Here is a 20,687-nt window from a genome sequence, read left to right as displayed (position 1 = left end):
CGTAGAAACAGGGGGGGACACGTCCCCCGCCAAATTTTGGAGGAAGGCGCATTTGCCCCCCCCCCCCGCCCCACCAATAATTTCACCGCAGTTGTGAAAAATATTTAATTTTGAAATTTTCCGCTCGCGTGCTTTTATTTTGAAGGCGCACCACAGCCCCATTCAGCACAGCGCTTCCTCCTCCCCCCTCCCTCCTCTGAAAGGCTCAGAGAGTTTAGGAGGCAGCGAAACTCAGTTTGAATGAGGTAAACGGCCTGTCGGGAATATTGCCATGAATATCGCTTGTTTATAACATCTTGTTGTCAGTTTTCTTTCATAAATAGAACCAAATCTCTTTTTTAAGTCGTTTTAATTCTGGAATAGTCCCACGTCTAATATTTTACTGCTAACTTTGTCTAGAAAGTTAGCTACTCTAGCCACAATGTTTTATTTCATCACAAGGAAATGAAACGGCAGCAAAATGAGCCTTTTTATCCCTTGTTGTTTAAAGTGTAACGTCAGTGTGAGCAATGGCTACACAACACCTGATCATACTCTACCACTTACCATGTGTATTATATTAGATATTCAGGAGAATGGCAGTGCTAGAATAGTGAAGCTGTTGAAGAAAGGCGAAGAGACCGAGGAAGCTCTGGTGAGGTCTTCAAATTAGTTTATTGAGTATTAGCTGGTTTTAATTTTTAAATAAACTAAACTATTTTATTATAAGAAGAGCAGGTCAGGGAAGACATAGGAGAGCCAGGTGGTTTCAGGGTGTGAAAATATAAAAATGATTTAGTTAGTTTATTACCAGGGATGGCATAGTTACTTTGAAAAAATAACGTACTCAATGAAAAATCCAACCAGCTAGAAAATGTGCATCTCTTTTCCCTCCATTGTTTACGTTTGTGTCGCTGTTTTTACACATGAAACGTAAATCCCCAAGGAAAAAGAAGAAACAAACAATATGTGTTTACTAAAAAAAAAATACAAATATAGTAACACACAGTAACTTGGATACGTAACTTTAATCTGATTATTGGATTGTAAGTAGTAACGCGTTAGATTATGCGTTACAAGGGGTCAGATTAGAGTAACGTGTTGATGACACTATTGTTTGACATTTTTGCTCAAGCTATTTACAGATCTGTTTGGTTTCCGATAGGTGTCCCCCACCCCAATGATAAACTTGTTCCTAAACTTGTTCCTACGCCCTTGCCTGTATGTGTTTAGCCCAGAAACACAGCTGCTTGTCTGATATGAACAACCTGACCTCTTCATGCAATGAGTCTTTTTTTTTTTTTTACAGCCAATAAACTTCACTGAAAGGCTGTCTTACAAGTTATGGCCACACCTTTATTGCTCAAACACTGTCAAACGCTTTACATGCAAGTTGTTACATAGATATTAATTGTGATCATCTTTGAAATGTTTTAATATTAATTTGACGAGTAATTTAATGTGAAAGGAGCACAACATTCATTGCATTTTGTACACAGTTTAGAATTTTTCTAAGAAGGAACAATGTGTCGGCAGATTGCTTTTTTTTCTTCTTTTTCTTTTTTTCCCTTCTTAGTGACCGCCCTTTAACTCATCAAGCCCTTCCTCTCAGGACTTTCCAAGATTTCCAGCGCAAAAACAGCAAGCGCAACATTTCCAACCTTTCATCATAAAACTGTTCTCCTTTTGCGGAAATGATTTGCACGCTTTCTTTGCACAGCTCGGACTGATTTCAGCAACACTATGTGGCTTCCTTGCAGATGCACTACGAAGTATGTGGCTGCCTCCATCAGACGTGGCGTCTCGGCATCTTCTCTTCATGCTTTGCGCCGCGGCAGGAGCAGCTGGAACTCGGCGGCCTTCATGCCGGAGTCTGCGGGCTTCGAGGGCGTTTCTGGCCGCGACGCTCTGCACGACTACTCGGTCTCCCACAGCGAGAACTTCTGGGCCGCCGTGGCCCGCCAGAGGCTGAACTGGATCCGACCTTTCGAAGCTGTGCAGGACTGCGATCTGAGCCAAGGGAGGATTAAGTGGTTCGAGGGCGGAAAGCTGAACGTCTCCGGTGAGATTATTTTCACTTTTTCGCTGAAAAGCGAGACACGTCGAAAGCGTGTCGACCCCTGTTTTTGCAGTTTTACAAGATGACAAACTGATAACAATGTGCGCCCTGAACGCATCACGTGGTTAACGCTGCTTTGTTTACGTTGTGCACATCATGTACAGTGAACTGCTTGGACCGCCATGTGCACACCTGTCCAGAGAGGGTGGCCCTGATCTGGGAGAGGGATGAGCGGGGGTCAGAGGTCAGGTACACATACAGGTGAGGATGTTGGAATCATCATGGTCACGAGCTTTTCTTTTCGGTTTAAATAAAATCAATGTGTGACTGACCTTTATCTTTGTAAGGGAGCTACTGGAAATGACTTGCCGCTTGGGGAACCTGTTGAGGCGGCACGGCGTAAAGAAGGGGGACTGCGTCACCATCTACATGCCCACCTGCCCTCTGGCTGTGGCGTCCATGCTGGCCTGTGCCCGGATAGGTGCTGCTCACAATGTGGTGTTTGCAGGCTTCAGTTCAGAAGCCCTGGCAGAGCGCATAAGAGACGGTGAGCTGGGTTAGATTTACTGTACACAACAAACAGCTGATCTCAGGGTTGTCTATAATCAAATGAGTTTTGTTTTAGCTTCCTGTAGTCATGAGTACTTCACTGTCATTTAAGTAGTCTTTTTTTTTTCATGATTTAGTCGATTTTCTAACAGAGTCGGGATCATCTTGCTGCTCAAACTGAGTCTTTTATTATCTCTAACAGAGGGACATTGCACCATAAAAAATGAAAGGAAGATGCATCTATAAATGTGAATGAATGTTAGAACTCTATAAAAATGCCTTGATTTCTTATGACCGTTTCTTGTTTCATTAATGATCAAACCTTATAAGTGCTAAAAGCAATATTTTAGAAGTTTTAAATAACAATATGAAGTCCAAAGTCAAACATTACAATGTGTAAAAATAACAGTACGTTGTTTTGCGCTACAGCAATATTTTAAGTCATTCAACATTTTTACAAGTGAAAAAATCGTAAACGTTTTGCAAATATTTGAATTCACACCTACAAAGTCAATTTTTCTTTTTTTACTCTCCGACTACATCTTTGATGTGGGGTTGTAGTTAGCCACGATCAAACTTATTTTGTAATTCCATATCGTGTAAAGCAGTTTAGATTATAACATTTCTGCATGCAGATTATAAAGGAATGTAGGAATACATGCCTGTGATACTGTGGACATGGTCAGTAGTTAGAGTTATGCCCAGATAAACTAAAAAATGTGGACTCATTTTTACAAAAAAATGCAACACAAACCATATTTTGAACCTCTTGTGTTAAAGGCACACATTCATTACTTTCATAAAAAATATGAAGATCTGCAGAATTTCATATAAAAACCCAGCTGAAAGATAAAAATCAGCAAATTAGTTCTCGGGATGTTTGGATAGGATATAAAAGGAGAGTCTAACAAAAGCCTTTTTTTTAGGGTTTTTATGGTATGGCTGCAGAGACGGGCCCCATTTAAAGCCTCTTCTGGTTATTCATAATGACCCACTTGAGTTGGCCAAGCCCTGTGATGATCTGTGCTCCCGTCAATAAAGTAGACCCAGCGGAACCAGCAGAGTGACAATGAAGCAGCCTCCCACTTCACACTTACTTGCCAACTCATCTAAAAGAGGCGCAAAAACAGGGCATCATCTCCAACCCCATCAATTTGCCTCAGTTGTTCCAGAAATCCCAGCCAGGTGGGGAGCAGGCATCTTAGGCTGGGTTTTAAAAGGGTTGTGTGAGATGTGCTAAAGCTTAGTTTAGATAGCAGAGGTGACATTCATCACATTACGCTAGTTTGTTAACTGAATTGTTATTCAGTGAAAGAAATGTATGTTTCCGAATCCAAAAACTTCAATTTTTATAAACTGGAGTGTAAAAACATGTGATGTCTTCATGCTCATTCAGCTTTTTCTCCTTTCTCCACACTTATAAATCCTTTTTTTCGTGCAGGTGTTTCTTTACTTCTCCTTCCCTGTGTTGTCTGTAGCTCAGTCCAGCACCGTCATCACCGTGAACCAGGGCGTCCGGGGCGGGAAGATCACAGAGCTGAAGAGGACGGTGGACGCAGCAGTCCAGAGCTGTCCAACTGTCCGGCAGGTGTTTGTGGCCATGAGAACTGAAAAACGAGTTGAGGTGACGGACAGGGACTTCGCCTTGGAGGAGGTCAGAGCCTGACTGGCTGACTGTGTGTTTTCAGGATACGATGTTCATAAAGTAAGGTGTCGTGTTTTAGAAAAGGCTTTCAGGGAATTGTCTGAAAAAAAAAAAAAAAAAAATCGAACGTGGAACAGCTGAGCAAACTCCCGTCTGCTCACTTTGATGTGATAAAACTAGGCACTGCTTCCTGAACTGTTGTGATAAGGTCACAATCCTGACCCCGTCGCGACCTCACTGTTCTGCTCAGGAGATGCTGAAGGAGGACGTGGTGTGTGAGCCGGCTGCCATGGACAGCGAGGACGTCCTGTTCCTGTTGTACACATCTGGCAGCACGGGGAAGCCCAAAGGCCTGGTCCACACACAGGCTGGATACCTGCTGTATGCCGCTCTCACACACAGGGTGAGCAGCGATCCCACAAACACAAACAGACTGCTGACCCGTCTCTACGACATGACGCTTAACGTGTCTCCTCCCTCCGGTTCGTGTCCAGTACGTCTTCGGCTACCACGACGGGGACGTGTTCGGCTGTGTGGCAGATATAGGCTGGATTACTGGACACAGTTACACGGTGTACGGGCCCCTGGCCAACGGAGGGACCACCGTTCTGTTTGAGAGCACTCCGGTGTATCCCGACCCAGGTTTTGAATTCTAAAATAATGTTTTAAGTTTAAAAATTGGTTCAGAGTTTCTGCACAGCCTTGAAAAGTTTGGTAAAACTATGAGATCCACTTTGAATTTCCCCTTTCCGGGTCAACAAAACGTTGTTTCTATTCTAATCTGTTGATCACTTTCCAGATCTGGCTAGCTTTGGAAGAAAGGAAATGAAGTTGGGAAACTTTTTTTGTCCAGTTTTGTTCCCTTTTTTTTTCTAAAGAACAAAAGTTGGACACAGCATAATAAACATTGTTGTTTTCACCTTGACTTATTAATTTGACATGCTTAACCTATAATTTTCTTACTCAAATCTTAGTTTTACCCATTAGTATTCTAGCTATTGGCTTACACACTCACTTAAATATGAATAAAAATGGCAATTTTAACCTCTGTTTGGCCTGCAAACAACTTTGCAGGCCAAACAGACCTTAAATTCAGGTTAAACTGTATTTGCGCATATGTGTGGCTATTTTTGGAGGCTTTACAAGCAAAATAAAGATAAAAAGTTCCCAAATCATATGCTTTTAATCTACTATGCTGCACTTTTTATTTAAAAAGACCAACAGTTTTATATTTTCAAATAAAGGTGATCTATGTTTGACCAGATGCAGTGAAAGCAGTGAGATGGCCCAGATGCTATCTTAGTACTGCATTGATCCACAACTGTGCGGTGTGTAGATAACAAAACTGTTACTAAAACAGGTTAACAGTTAAAACTTGATATTTAAATGTCCTGAATTTAATCAATAAAAGAAAAAAAAAATCATCTTAGTAGAAATTATATGGTTTTTCTGTGTTTGATCACACCTCACCTTGATTTTAGCATTTAAACCACCAGTATTTTGGTTTTTGACTTTTGAAAGTACATCTCACTACTGTTTTCTACCTGTTAAACTGGTCCTGCGACTTTAAAATGGGTCTAAAATGTAAAACAAAGAACTAATACTGCAGCTTGTTTTTACAAACTGAAGTTCCAGATTTCAGAAACTGCTTTAAAACAATGCGTTCAGTTTGGGACACACCACCACTCCTTAATTGTCAAGTCAAAAAGTTAATCCTGAGTGAAATGCTACTATATACTCTAATAAATATATCAAATACCTCATTGCGTTGCTGAATTATTTTGTGGAACTTATACCATTCAAGTAGCTTCAAGGGTAATATTTTGCACTCACTCATCCAAGTTAGAAAAGTGTGTAATTTTAAAATAAATAAAGTGTAAGAAGAACACTGCTGGTGGAATTATTTGTATCCTATAACATGTAAATGTTGTCTGGTTTACAGGGAGATACTGGGACATGGTGGAGAGGCTGAGGATCAACCAGTTCTACGGAGCTCCCACCGCAATCCGCCTCCTGATCAGATACGGAGACCAGTGGGTGAAGAAGTACGACCGCTCTTCCCTCACCACACTCGGCTCTGGTACGTGAAACACTTTGCTCCAAAGCGGGAAAAGACTTTTGTTTTGTTTTTTTTGTTTTTTTTTTGTCCAGCTTTCATCTTCTTTAGGTTGGACTGTAGCAAGTCTTATTTTTTAAAAATCTGCCTGCACTTTAGTAAATGTGTTTAATTTATGAAACATCACGGATTCTCAGCTTCTGAAATGCAAACAGGATTTGTTTTGTTTGCATTCAACTGCTCTGTTAATAATAACAAAAAAGTCAACATGTATTGTGTATTTATTACAACACTTTTAGCACGATGACTGCTGTCAAGCACAGAGTGGAAAATCACATGACGTCCTTCTTTCCTCAGCAGTCAGGCTGCAAATTGCCCTGAAAGAACAAACAGAGGCTGATGCAGGGTTGAGGTTTACTGAAAACCAAACTGGGGTTGGCAGAGAGCCGAGAAAGAAACGAAGCCTCGACCTGAATGACTTTCACCTTTGTTCCAGTTTTCTGTGTTTATGTGTAAAAACAAAAAAAAATTAGGTGTTTTTCACAGTCAGAGTTGCACTGGACAAGAATGCATGACGGCAAACGCAAAACAACTGCAGGGAACATAGGTTCACCTTCACATTTCTTCGGAGGGTTTCGCTGTTTCTACTGCACACTACTAGTTTTCTAGCATCAGCCACACAGTTATACTTATATTATTGCTAACTTGGAGTCACTATGGGTTGTGGATAAAAGCTTTTTGGCTTCGTTTTGGATTTTTTTGCTCTCCTTCAGTACCCTGCAACTGTTAATCATCAGCCTGTAATTATTAAAAACCTATGAACCGATTATTATTTTCCCCCCCCAAGTCTATCTTCTTGTCAGCAAAGCAGTTGTTTTGTACATCCAGAGAAAATCTACAAATACATGAGATTAAAATGACTCCGCACTAATCCTGCGTGACGTCTGGAAAAAAAACGTGAGATGCGATGAAGGAGGTGAAAGTTTTGATGACAGTATGACTTGTGATAAATAAATATTCACATATACGCTGTGCCAGGTAGAGTGCCGCTGACACAGATAGTGGATATTAATAATGTTAATTGTTTCATTAAAAATAAAAACAAAAAAACTTGTTTGGACTACTCGCATCCCTTTCCGTACCTGCAAGCAAACCATTTAGTAGCCATGCTCTTGCATCAAGACAATACTTAAATTATTTTTTTTTAAATTAAGAATTTTCAGAAACTGTGGAGATAAATAGTTCTAAAATGCTCTCTTGTAATTCAATTAAATTCTGTTATATTTTCTGAAGACATTGTATTGCACTCCATAGCCATATATTCGAGTACTAAAAAGCAGTTTGGACCACCGTATAAAGACATAACTGATGGTGTTTGTGTCTGCAGTGGGTGAGCCGATCAACACAGAAGCGTGGGAGTGGTACAACAGGGTGGTCGGGGAAGGACGCTGTCCTGTAGTGGACACCTGGTGGCAAACCGGTAAGATACAGATCCTGTAATCTAAAATTTTGTAGAAAGTTACCCAACTTTAAAGAAAAAAAAAACCTCATATCACACAGCTTGTTTGACCTACAATTAAAACATCGTCAATAAGCGTTTGAGGCTATTTGACATAATGATCTTCATCTCATTAGCAGCCATGATGGCTGATCTGTCATCTCAGAAAAACAGAGACCTGAGTCGGATCCTATTTCACAAAACTATATTATTATTTCATTAATAAAACAGAAAAAAAAAATGATTTGTATCTTTTTGCGTTTGAGCAGAGAAGAGTTTTATTTGCTGTGTCGGGATCATAACTCAAACAAGTGGACCATGTGGTATATTTTTAAGCTTGACTTCAGTCTGCTGCTTGTGTGCATCTGTGGTTTGCACAGTGTCTTGTCAGGGAAATGTCAGAGGAATCTACAACTGTGTTAATGTCAGATACTGGGAGTCTAATAGTACCATCTTCCTTATTGGAGGAGAAGCTAGCCTCACAAACTCCTCCTCAAAAGTGGCCACGTCTGCACAGAAGCAGTCCATCTTAAAGGGAAAAGCCGTCAGCTTTGTTCGCCAAACGGGGACTGTTACATAACGTGTTGGGACTGTGGTGGTGTGTGCATGTAAACACACAGGCTGTCATAGCAATCAGCTGTGCAAATGTGTTCTTCCAAACTTCTTCTGTGCTTTGTTTGGGTCAGCAAAGGTTTTGGCTTTTGTCCTCTTTCTATTGTTGATTCATGAACACTTACTTTTCCTGAGGCAAGTGAGGCCTGCAGGGCAGTTTCTTTTATTGTGAGCTTGTTTTGTGACATTCTGGGATGAGTCTTTTTTCTGTGCGTTCTCGGAATAACTTGGAGGCTACACACGGCTGGGAAGGTTCACCGCTATTCCACATCGTCTCCATTTGTGCTGTCGCTGTGACTCGCTTGAGTCAACAAATCAAGACTGACGAATTTGGTTTTCACCTGTGCTTAAATTTCTTAAGATCAGGGCATGATGTGTTGCTTTTTGATCCTGCTTCATGCTGTCAGACAAGTGCTTTCTTATTTTCCTAGGCCTTGCAATCAGTGGGTCTGGGTGTAGCTGAGGAAATTTAACTCAAAGTGTGGTTAATCACTGCTAAACCATGAATTAGCAAGAAAAAAAACAAAACAAGAAATCTGTAAGGGAGCAAACACTGTTTCATAGTACTGTAAAAAGGAAGTGACGTAAACACACTACAGGGATTCCACTTGGTCTCACATAAGAAAACCTTCTAGAATATGTTTTCAACTTTAATGTCGCAAGAAAACAGCCTCCATGCTTCCACAACATTAGCTTATAATGACAGCATGCTGTAAATCATCGGATTTTGCTAATAAAGTCAACTTTGCTGAACCCATCTGACACTATGTGTTTCACCCTAATCAGATCGAGTAATATAAGCAAATGGCGCACACCCGTGGTAATTACCATGCAAATGGTAGAAAACCTCTTACTACTGATGATAATTAAACATTAGAGCATCATGAGCTTAAGAATCAGAGACACAGATATGACCCAAATACCCTACTTCTGCAAAAAGGATTATGTTGTTATGGTATTTTTTCCGAACTAATGTTTTCAATTACGGCTAAGTGGCATTATTCATAAATGACATTTGGTTGATCAGGCAGCAAGTAGCCTGTTTAGTCGAGGAAAATTAGATTTTTATCCTCTGCTGGCATCCGAGTCGAGTGTTGGATCACCCAGGGCAGGGGAGGTGAGAGGGTGAAAGGGTGAAAGGGCACGGACGTCTCAAACAAACAGCAAATCGTTTAAGGTGGAAGTCAGTCGAGGGGGTTTCTGTTCGTTTCCAAGCTTTAAACAAACAAAACAAAGATTTATTTACAGTCAGCATTTAATCTCTATAGGAGAAAGGTAGTGAAACATGAATTTACTCCTGGGAAACAGTTTTGAGCACCAGTCTCAGAGTTACAGTCAACGAGAACAACGCACAAGTCTAATGCTATTGTGGCATCATCTGTTGTGTCCTACTTTAGAGCAGCCCCCTCTGCTGTCGCTTCCACTGGTGCCACCACTAGGTGGATTACCAGAGCCCACGAGGCCTGGGAGGCTCTAATTGCGTTTAATTTACTTAGTATGATGCTAATACCACAATCTGCATCTGGAGTCATGAGGAAGCCTTATGCCGGGATTCACAAAACATTACTCAGCTCCATCCGTCCCTTGTTTTGCCTTTAGTCCCGTGTGACATTCGGCATACACAGCCTACTCTCAATTTGTATTTTTAGTGTAATTAACAGTATTGATAAAGATTTAATGTAAAAGTGTATGTGGAACGGCACAAATGTGATAAATAAAAAATAAAAAAGAGATAAATAGATCAGACTTTTGTTAACATTTTTCATGTGAACACCAAAATATAAAGTACTGCAATAGTTTCATTACACATTAGCTGTGATTGTTAATTTGTCTGACAGATTAGATTGCTAAACTAGTTAAAATATAAAATATTGCTTGAATGCCTGTTAAGGTTTCATGGATCCAAATAATGTTTAAAGAAAGAATAGTATTTAAATAATGATTTGATTTAGAGTGAGAATAACTAAATTAAAAGTGGCCCAAACATTAAATCTTGCTTTGGGCATTAGAGGAAACTTTGAATGATAAAAAATAACAGTGGCCCGAACATTAAACCCAGAGGAACCCCATAAATATAATAATTATTGTAGTATTTAAAGTACCTTTGCTACAACTGACAAAAATTAGGTTGTATATAATGCTGTGATTAGTTTGTCAAACTTTGGCTTACTATATTCTCTAATTTTGTATTCACGTGTCATTTTCTTTAGGTTTGGGAATGTAAAAGTGAATAAAACTAGTTTTTTTATTTTGATGTCGGTTGTTACACTATGACGAGGTTTCGATGAGATTACTTTATCATTTGCTTTTTGTTTTGACCTCAGAAACAGGTGGCATCTGCATCGCCCCAAAGCCGTCGGAACCAGACGCAGAGATCGTCCCTGGGATGGCCATGAGACCCTTCTTTGGCATCAAGCCGGCGCTCATGGACACCGAGGTGAACCGCTTAGCAGCGTGTGCGTCTGTGTGTGTCCTACCCCCCCCTCACATGCCGCGCGGCTGTGGGAGCAGCCTGGGGGAGAAGGTCAGATTAAGGATTATAAAACAGTCGCCACCAGCTGTGTCACTTTTGATACCCACCCTGCTCTCAGCCGTCAGTCACACTGATATGCCGCCTGCAGCCCCACATATTGTGCAGACAGTTGGAGTGACGCGTTTCAGCTGACCTTTCTTCCTCTTTCGCGGCGGAAATGAACCAAAAAAAAAAAAAAAAAACTTCAGCACTCATTGCTTACTGTTGCGTTACTAGCAGCCCAACCTCTCCATGAACTCCGATTTTTACATTATTTGCAGTTAAATTTGTTAAGAGTACAACTTTTTCCTCCTTCTTTCCAACTCACTGCAGCGTTTTTTTCTTTTGCGTTAACAGATTCGTTGTCTTTTGTTATTGCAGGGAAAGTTACTGACTTCCAACAACGCATCCGGAGCTCTGTGTATGGCTCAGCCGTGGCCCGGCATGGCAAGAACCATCCACAACAACCACCAGAGATTCCTAGAGACCTACTTCCAACCTTATCCAGGTACTGTGTTCAGAAACAAACAACCTCATGTTTTCAGCCTTTTTTTTTTTTTCCACATCAAAAATGGAAAATAAAAACCCTATTTGTAACAAACCATAGGGTACTTCTTCACCGGTGATGGAGCATATCGTTCTCAGGAGGGCTACTACCAGATCACAGGGCGTCTGGATGACGTCATCAACGTCAGCGGCCACAGGATCGGGACAGCAGAGATAGAGGACGTAGTGGTGAGTTCACCTTAAATATACTCAAGCACACAAACATTATTTAGGTAACCTGTAACAGAAGCCAGTTAACTTCGATTTACTGTGAACATCCAAAAAAAACACCTTTTATTCCGACACTCTTTATTAAATCACTGAATATAAAAGGAGGTTTGTATTTTATGTCTGTGACAGAATCAGTGTAGTGCAGTGGCTGAGTCTGCAGTCATTGGATACTCTCATAGCATCAAGGGTCAAGGCAAGTACTAACGTGTCCTCCACATGTACACGTCATATTCAGCAAGTTAGAATATTCGTTCAGATTGAGCCCGTTTATCAGATTAAAAATTACTTTTCGCTAAGCCCACGTTTCTGTTTTTAAAAATAGCACTATTTTAATTTTTTATACGTTTTCTTTAGTTGTAATGATAACCAACAGAAATAAATTCTTTCCAACATAAGTCTGTGCGTAATTAATCTATACAAAGTGTCTCACTTAGTGAAAGCTAATGAAATATGTGGACTATTCAGCAATATTTTAATTTTATAATCCAAAGATTTATTAAATGGCACGTTCGCCTGTATTTCCCATGTTGAAGGTCATTTTGTCAAATGATATTGACAAACAGGAAGTCTTAGATTACCAAGAATACATTCAACTGTCGGATCAAATTTTTTAAATTGAGGGTATAAATTTAAAACTTTTGATTTCTCTCAATGCAAACTGAGTTTGTTTTTTTTTTTTGCAGTAAACAAACGGATATAAATACCTGTCTATTCTGATTTGTTAGGAGTTTACGCCTTCGTGGTCCTGAAGAAGGGCGTAGACATGCAGGAGGCGGATCTGTCCAAGGAGCTGAACAGCATGGTGTCTGAAAAGATCGCCAAGTACGCTTGTCCTGACTTCATTCAGGTAAATCATCTCTCTGGCTGGGTTCAAATGACAAGCTTGCATTTAAAACAGGCTTCACTCTGTTTCTTTATCCTTATCATATCTGTGACGCAGTTCGTTCAGATGAAGCCCATTTATCAGATTTTATCCTTATCATATCTGTGACGCAGTTTGCTAAACGGTTGCCCAAGACGCGCTCGGGGAAGATCATGCGGCGCGTGCTGCGCAAAGTTGTGGACTGCGACCTGGACAGTTTGGGGGACCTGAGCACGCTGGACGATCCGGCAGCGGTCCAGGAGATCATTGAAGGCCACGAGAAGCTCTTGAGTAAATAAGAGCCATCGGAGTTCACTTTCCCGAAAACGATGAAATGTAAAGGAGGCTGTGAAGGACAACTTGCACATTCCCATTAACCACACATGTGCCTTTAGAGAAAAAAATTATTTTAATGACAAAATCTTTCATTTTATTGTACATATAAATCTTTTTTAACAACCCACGTATCTTCATTTTAAGACTGTAAAACCGTCAAATGTGGCTATGAATAACACCATTGCAAAACCAACTTTAATGCACTTACGAAGTGTTTTTCTATGTGATTTTTAACACAATAAAACATTTTTTTGGGTCCAGTTTCTGAATCTCAAGCCTTTTTTTACTAAAATACTCCATTCCTTGATTGCTTTAGATAAGAAAATAATCAAAGTGTTGTTCAAGACTGCTCACATGGACTGATTGTAACATGTTTAAGAGGATTTGAATGATAAGTTATTATTAAGAAACCTCGAGGCTTCCTGCAGGTCAGGGGGTTCACATGGCTTCTTGTCTGAGGCTGAGGGTCCCACTGGTTCCTTTTAACTTGGTTAACTCCCATCGGCCTTCTCCACATAGCTTCAGTTGCATGTCGTGGTACTGGAAGATCAGGTATGACGTGTTGGCAAAGCGGGCACCAAAATTGAGAGCAAAGCAAAAAAGATTTGAAGGCACAAAGGCCTGAGGAAGCAATCATTATTTTTCACCAACATATCCTGTTAAGCTGCTGATTTAATGGTGTTAAAAATTAACCTTTACTTTAAAGAGGCCATATTGTCCTAGCTGCCCTCAGAGAGGTCTTGGTTCTGCTTCTTTGATTTCTTGAGGCTGTTTAAAGTTTGCATTGGACTTTGACTCCAATGAAGTGATATTTCCTAACTTTCTGTTGTGTTCAGATAAATGAGCTGGACAAAATTAAATGATGGAAAAAGCAGCAGTTTGCATAGGCAAACTCAATTGCCTATGCAACTTCAAAGATTATTAGACGGTCTGGCTGTTTTGAAGCAAAGCATAGAGAAATGATAGGTTTGCACTCCACCTGATGATTATTCGGCTTACCTTTTCTAGGCTGCTACGGTGTCCCAGACTGATCAAAGTCATGCCCAGCTGTTTACAGGTCCGGTACAGCTGAGCCTCTGCTTCCTCTGTTAAAGCACTGGTGGCTTCGTCTAAAACTAGTGGATTAAGGAAAATAAATAAATAATAAATAAAAAAGTTTCCTTACCTCTAAATGGCACTGTATGTCATTTTCAGAATAAAGGGTTTAGACAAAAGCAGCTGTCCACACCTGAGCTGCAGAAGAAACTCACCTGCATATTTTGGCTGCAGGTAGAAGAGTCGTGCAAAGGAGAGACGCTGCATTTCACCTGGAGACAGAACATCATACCTGCAAAGAATATTAAAAAAAAAGATATACATTAGAAAGGATTATTTTCATTTTTTTTATTTTCATAGCTTCTACTTTATTTGGCTGCTCATACCAGTTCCAGTCCACTTTCTCATCCAGACCACCGGTTCGTTTCAAGAGGCTTGACTGTGGAACGCATAGGAAACGTGGTTTATTGCCGGTCTATAAACAAACTGATAGGATCTCAGAAACATTTTATTACTGCACAACTTTTACTCACCACTCCTGCAAGTTCCAGGAATTGCATAATTCTATCATCATCTACTGACCCTGAAAATGAGGCTTAATAAATATTACCATCTCATGTTAGTCACAATAATACAGAAACCATGAAGTAGCACTAAGACAGAAAGCATTTGATGAAATGAACACAATCCCAGAAATGTGCTTTATAGTAAACTCTTAATCCTTTGTACTAATTATTTTTTATCCCTATTCTTTTGTAGAGTACATGAGATGGCATATTGTGAGATGGCGATATATATAAATAAAGATAATTTAATTGAATTCCTAAACAACTTTTTTTTTTCACCAGTTTTTGTATTGCCTTATAGTTAACTATTTCATTATAATATGTGATACCTGATGCAGGGTAAATATCCTTCAGCGGGTAAATCACCTGTTTGAGAAAAAAAAAAAAAAAACTCTAATAAATGAGAAGTCACACCAACACACACGTAGAGTATATTTGTTATTTGAATTCATAAACAAAGCGTCACCTGCTCACGCAGAGTGCCGTCGGTCATGTAGGGTTTCTGAGGTAGGAAGAGGGTTCCTCTGGGACCAAAACATGTGGTCATCTGGACAAAACCTAGAGGCACAGAAAAAGAGAAAAAAAACTGAAGACATTATTCCATCAGCAACCTGTGACGCATTTTTTTTTTTTTTTTTAGGTTATTATTTAAACATTCATCTGTGCTCTGCTGGTAATTGATTCAACTGAAAGTGATGCATCATCACATTTACGTGGAGCAGGTACAACAAGCACTTGTGTCCAAAGTTATTTGTGATACCCTAATGGTTCAACAGCAGTCGCGGTCTTCCCGCCGTCTCACCGCTGTGTGCCTCCCAGAGACGGTTGAGGACCCTCAGCAGGGACGTCTTCCCTGTGCCTGTGTTCCCCACCACCAGCAGGTGAGTCCCCTGGCTGATTTTTAGACTCAGGTTCTCCACCAATAGCTGGTCCGAGTATGGAGATTTGTACGAAAGGTGGTCCAGGATGAAGGCCGTATCCACAGGGCCCGCATGGACATTAAAGTCACTGGATTGGGGGAGATTATATTAAAATCAAATGCAGGCTGTGTTTTTTTCTACACTTTTCAGTTTGCTCCCCACTTTCATTGTGTTTGTGTGAAACCGCTCCCTCTGACCTGTCAAAGTCGTAGCTTTCCCCGGATGCGGGGTCATAATCGCACTGCTTGTGAAGGATGTCATCCATCGCCTCCCTCAGCTCCCCAATCCTGACCACAACAACACAGAGCTTCAGAGACGGGAGGCCAAATCCCACCGACGAAAGACCTGCTGTCGTTAGACATGCAGCGTCCTACCTGTGGGTGTATCCCGCCACATCTGACAGAGTAGTTGACAGGTCTATTAGCTGCGTGAAGCCGTTTATCAAGTAGATGCACACAAAGGCGTTCTGCATATAAAATAGGGGAAAGAGAAAAGAGGAGAGGCAGAGAATGAAAAATCACAACTTTACTGACTAAATGGAAGAAAAAAAAATGCAGCACAAAGTCAAGACCTGAGACAATTAGATGTGTTGCGACGAAATAAATGCTAAACATTTAGAGGGCAGTTAGCTCTCAGACTGGAAGAAAAGAGTCTTTCTGCCATCTAGTGGACAAACTAGGAACAAAAGATTTGATTTCTGCAGCCTCTTCCTCGTGGAGGAGCTGATGACAGGTTACAATAAAAGAAAAAAGCAACTGCATGAGCATTTAAAACAACAGGCCCACCCACCTTACTGATGAGTGCGCTGAGTTCACCTGGAGTGAGACCATCGTAAACACCAGTGAAGATGGGAATGGCGATTATAATGTAGCTGAGGAACCCTCCGAGGTAGTCAAAGGTGTTTACTCCAACTGTGGCAGGAAGAGTTACAGTTGAAGCAAAGACGTTTGAAATACTCCAGAGGCAAAGTGTGCTAATAGTTGATGTTCCTACTATAAAGCCAGAGCTCCTTGTTGATGAGGCTCTTCTGGGTCTGCAGCAGGGCCTGCAGCCTTCGGTCAGTTCTCATGTGCTGCACTTTGCCAGCTCTGAAAACGAAACACAGACTAATCTTTTTATGCAGTTTCACACCTGGTCGTCTTTCAGCACAGAAACACAGATTTGAAGGTCTGAAACTATTTATTAAAGACTTGATTTAAGACGAAACTCTAGATTTTAGTCCCCAAATTTTACATCGTTCTGCTTTTATTTGACGACGTAAAAGGCCGACGTAATCTCTGAAGTTGAAAGATCAAATTTGAGTAAATAAAAAGAATCACCATCTCATAAACTGACAGTATGTATATAAAGATGCTGTGAATGAATAGAGAGTTTGATTGCTTTGTGTGCGTATGTGATACAAATTATTATTTGTTTGGACTCACCTGAAAAAGGCGGCGGACTCTGCATTGACACGAATTTGCATGTGTTTAAATCTGGAAAATAAATCAGCACATTTATTTCAGCACAACATCCAATCACTTTTTAAGCATCAAGGAAGCACTTATAGCACATATTGTTGATGGTTTTAACATATGATTAAAAAAAAAAGATCAAATATAAACTGCGCGCCGACGCATATCCTGCGTTATTTAGAAAGGAAAAGGCACCACGCCAAAGTCCACAGAAACGTCCTTTGCAACAAACACTGGGGAAAGCCTCATGTGCGTTAGTAGCTCGAACCACTGTGTGCACAGCGCTTTTGTGTGAAAGTTACCTGAAGTCTCCCTCCAGTTTCTCTTGCTCAAACAGAGTGGACACAATGGGCCCCATGAGGATTTTATTGGCAATAGTTCCAACAACAAAATATCCAAAGATACTCACAGGACCAATCCATCCGGTGCTGAAAAACAAAGGGAATTTATTTTTAGGCGTTTTGTGAAACGTAAATGCAATTAAGAATCCGTTACATTGTTTGTCAAGACCAATTTCAGGCATATTTTCAGAGATGGAGGTGATGTGAAAACTGCGTCGTTTTCCTGCTTTCCTGCCTGTTACGAAGATAAAACCACCACCTAATTTCTAAACATAAAGAACAACCGATGAAAGTAATAAAATGAATATGCTAGATAATAAAACAACATTTTCAAGGATGTAACGTGTGTAATGTGTTTTGCTTTTGGTGGCTTCACTTTGTGAAAGAAATAAATAAAATATCAGGAAACATTTGACAATCTGCTTTAAAAAAAAAAAAAAGTTTCAAATTTCTCCCTGTGTTACGGCCCCTGGCCTCTTGAGGCTGTGCAGGCTCCCTTTTTGTTATGCAGGTTCAGCTGTGAGAGCACACCTTCCTGATTGGCTGCCTGAAGGCTGCAGGAGAGCAGCTACACCATTGGACCAGCAGAGGATTGGCAAGCCAGTCAATCGTTGATGAGGCTCACCTGCACCATATAAAAGGCTCCTGAAGCTCGTGTCTGGGAGGCTTGGTGCTCCCCTTAGCATTCCCTTTGTGTGTTCTTTTTTTTCCCCCCATTTTGAGTGTTTACTTTGAGTTGACTTGTTTGGACATTTTGTAACTTTAATTTGCACTTGACATTCTTGAGTTTGTTGATCCCTTTTGTTTTGCATTAATTGGGATACATTGTATTGCTTTGTGAAACCTTTTGAAATAATTTTACATTCCACTTGTTACTCTGGACACATTTTATGTTACTGCCCCTGGACCCCTAGACCTTGGGGGGGCATAACACCCTGGATAAAAGTTTGCCGTTTATTTCAGCTACTCCGACCTCGTTCTGCTGCTCTCATGTTTTTTTTTTTTTTTTTTTACTGCACCTATCATGTTAGTTTACAACATCTTAGCTTCATAGTTGGACAGTTGGACATGTATACTGTAGCAGTAGCGCGACGTCTTCCTGCGCACTGACCTGCGGAAGCATTGGTAGGTGTAGTAAGAAATTGTGAACGGTGAGACAATCAAGCGACTGGCCATGGTGCTCATCTGCTTACAGAACCTCTCCACATCCTGACTGATCCGCTGGTCTCTGCGAGTGACACGGATGCAGAAGAAAAACAGATGCATTAACTCTGATTTAATAGCCAGAAGATTTAGAAATTGAGATTTACAGTTCAAGACTGTTGTGCACAGTAAAACGTAACATTTTATTTGTGCATGCATATTTTAATTATTTGGGTAGTAGAAATGTAAGGGAGGGAAAAAAAAAACCTTATGCTTACGGGTTATCAATGTCCTCTTGGAGTACATTTAGTATGTAATAAACTCTGCCCTGGAAGTAGGACGAATGAAGGCTCTCAGTCAGCGTCGTCCTCCAGCTGACATACATTTGATTGCAAATGTATTGGTCAAGACTTTTAAGCTGAAAAGCAAAAAATAAATAAATAGCAAGTTGAAATCCATAAAAGTATTGTGACACTACACTGCAATAAGGTTGGGAATCAAATAAGAGTGTAAAAGTATACGTGTTAAAAAAAAAAAAAGAATACATGTCAGGTTGACCTCACAAAGATGAAACAATCACACAATTTTATAGCAAACCATAAAATAATATGGCGTCTCAGTCAGACAGCTAGATGACTGTATGACAAAATGCACAAATAAATTAAGAAAATAGAGAATTAAGCATGTATAATGAGAAGGGACAAAATAATTTATTTCAGTAATACAAGTGGAATTATGTGTCAAGATTTAAACAAACAGATATAACTGACTAACTTATATCAATAACATGATTTACATGAAACAAACATCTGCTGAAAGACAATGATCAAAGCATTGGCAGTTTAAAAGACAGGGGATCAGGTGACTTTGGACAGAGGCCAAATTCCAGGTTTTAATGGGAAAATCAATCAGTGTGACTTTATTCTCATGTGGTCACAGGAATGAGAGATAAGGGGACAATACCGGCAATCACTGCTACATCAATTTACCGTGGAATTGAGCAAAATGAGCACCATTGCTGTTCCCATCAGACTCCTGAAGCCGGAATAATCTTTGTCTGCCAGCACGTTGTAGAAGTGACTGGGGAGGATGCCCACCTGGTAAATGATCAGCTGCTCTGATGGTAGAAAAAAGATGTGTTAGCACATTGCAATGCTGAAAGACAGGTCAGATGGGGAGTCGTAAAGCAGCTAAACCCAAGCTAAAGGTCGGCAACAGGATGCATATTTTTGCAGTCAGACACAAAAGGAACAAGAGTTCTTTATCAAGAAGTTTCTGTTATTTCACGACCAGTGTGATTGCAGCAATTCATTTCCTCTTTCTGTCTGTGGTTGCTCAGATGGGTTCATAACTACCTGTCAGAGTGATACCCAGCAGCGTCCCGAACATTAGCACACTTTGACTGGACCATGATGGGAACAGAACCCTCTGGATGCTGCAGAACCTCTGGACAAACGTCCAGTCTAGTTTTGGCCTGAATGATTGAGAAGAAAATGATAAAATATTTTGTTAATTTGATTTTCTGGATTATCTTCTACAAAAGCTAAAACACTGAGATGTAACTTTATTTAACAAAAAAGACTCTTAGTGTCTATGTAAATACACACTGTTTACATCGCAATCTTGTAAATCAGTTTTTTTGTTATTTTTTTTACCTATTTGTCCTTCTTTCCTTTGACTTTTCCAGGCAAGGCATCTGAACCAGCAGCTGGGAAATAATTCCCTTCAATATCACCGCTCACATAGGTTATTTACAGGTCAAGTAATATTCCTTAAATGTTCAGGCAAATCTGAGAACAACTACGGCTCCAGATAATCTAAAAACCAACAGATTTGCAACATCCGAATGAACTGACAGCCACTAGCAAGTGCAGCTACAAAGACGTAACTAGAAATGGATGTTAAATCGCGTCCCTTATTATTGTTTCAAGGCTTATGTAGTCAGTTCGCAAGAAAGTTTAACTTATCCCGGTTAAGTCTGCGTTGCTGCTTCACTGGCAACCTCCGCTTCTGCTGAAAGCAAATGTTTTTGTCAGCAAGTGTCATACTTCCGGGTTCCCGAGTTCCTCTTCGGTTTTTCGAAATAAAAGTTTAGCATGATATTTTTGAAAATAGTAATATAAAATATTTGTTGATATCATAGTAAAAGAGCACAGTAAAAAAAAATAGTTGTATAACTGCTTACAAAAATATAAAAGTATATAATATAATAATAAACATATAACTTAAATTTGTGCAAATTAATAATTTAACAATAATTATTAATATTCACCTAAATGTCCCAAGATATAGACAGATGCAAGTGAATATTTTCTTGTAGACATTTCCTTGAGGTAGGTAGTA

At 40.1% G+C, this 20,687-nt stretch overlaps 2 protein-coding genes and 1 long non-coding RNA gene across 6 annotated transcripts; 1 reads left to right on the top strand and 2 right to left on the bottom strand.

The window, feature by feature from the left end:
- Positions 1-1,372: 1,372 nt before the first annotated feature.
- On the top strand, positions 1,373-13,145 carry acss1 (acyl-CoA synthetase short chain family member 1). 2 transcript variants are annotated; one of them, XM_015035090.1, is made up of 14 exons: positions 1,379-2,041; positions 2,203-2,299; positions 2,386-2,585; positions 4,066-4,241; positions 4,483-4,635; positions 4,727-4,874; positions 6,175-6,312; positions 7,676-7,768; positions 10,723-10,835; positions 11,292-11,418; positions 11,518-11,645; positions 11,817-11,880; positions 12,413-12,534; positions 12,684-13,145. In XM_015035090.1, exons 1-14 carry the CDS (start codon positions 1,723-1,725, stop codon positions 12,846-12,848), a joined length of 2,043 nt encoding a protein of 680 aa, XP_014890576.1. In that variant the 5' UTR covers positions 1,379-1,722; the 3' UTR covers positions 12,849-13,145. The 2 variants fall into 2 exon arrangements, with proteins under 2 accessions (XP_014890577.1, XP_014890576.1); XM_015035091.1 differs by lacking the exons at positions 11,817-11,880; positions 12,684-13,145 and having other exon boundaries at positions 1,373-2,041; positions 12,413-12,528.
- On the bottom strand, positions 6,392-7,699 carry LOC106949076 (uncharacterized). Its single transcript, XR_001425315.1, has 2 exons — positions 7,639-7,699; positions 6,392-7,232 (listed from the first exon to the last, which is right to left on the bottom strand). It is a non-coding gene; the product is annotated as an uncharacterized LOC106949076 (long non-coding RNA).
- abcd4 (ATP-binding cassette, sub-family D (ALD), member 4) lies at positions 12,940-20,400 on the bottom strand. Of its 3 annotated transcripts, none has more exons than XM_015035092.1 (19): positions 20,000-20,400; positions 19,700-19,818; positions 19,334-19,461; positions 18,623-18,762; positions 18,313-18,429; positions 17,163-17,288; positions 16,831-16,881; positions 16,400-16,494; positions 16,196-16,317; positions 15,781-15,872; positions 15,604-15,693; positions 15,289-15,494; positions 14,953-15,044; positions 14,816-14,852; positions 14,454-14,515; positions 14,307-14,359; positions 14,136-14,212; positions 13,885-14,000; positions 12,940-13,425 (listed from the first exon to the last, which is right to left on the bottom strand). In XM_015035092.1, the coding sequence occupies exons 1-19, from the start codon at positions 20,038-20,040 to the stop codon at positions 13,324-13,326; spliced, it is 1,866 nt and encodes a 621-aa protein (XP_014890578.1). In that variant the 5' UTR covers positions 20,041-20,400; the 3' UTR covers positions 12,940-13,323. The 3 variants fall into 3 exon arrangements, with proteins under 3 accessions (XP_014890578.1, XP_014890579.1, XP_014890580.1); XM_015035093.1 differs by having other exon boundaries at positions 14,454-14,503; XM_015035094.1 differs by lacking the exon at positions 20,000-20,400 and having other exon boundaries at positions 19,334-19,456; positions 19,700-19,791.
- Positions 20,401-20,687: the final 287 nt, after the last annotated feature.

Source organism: Poecilia latipinna, unplaced genomic scaffold (assembly GCF_001443285.1).
Source record: "Poecilia latipinna isolate Pla-1442-1.1 unplaced genomic scaffold, P_latipinna-1.0 Scaffold323, whole genome shotgun sequence".
Lineage (NCBI taxonomy): Eukaryota > Metazoa > Chordata > Actinopteri > Cyprinodontiformes > Poeciliidae > Poecilia > Poecilia latipinna.
The sequence above is the reverse complement of the archived record's forward strand: the minus strand, read 5'-3'. Positions and strand labels throughout refer to the sequence as shown.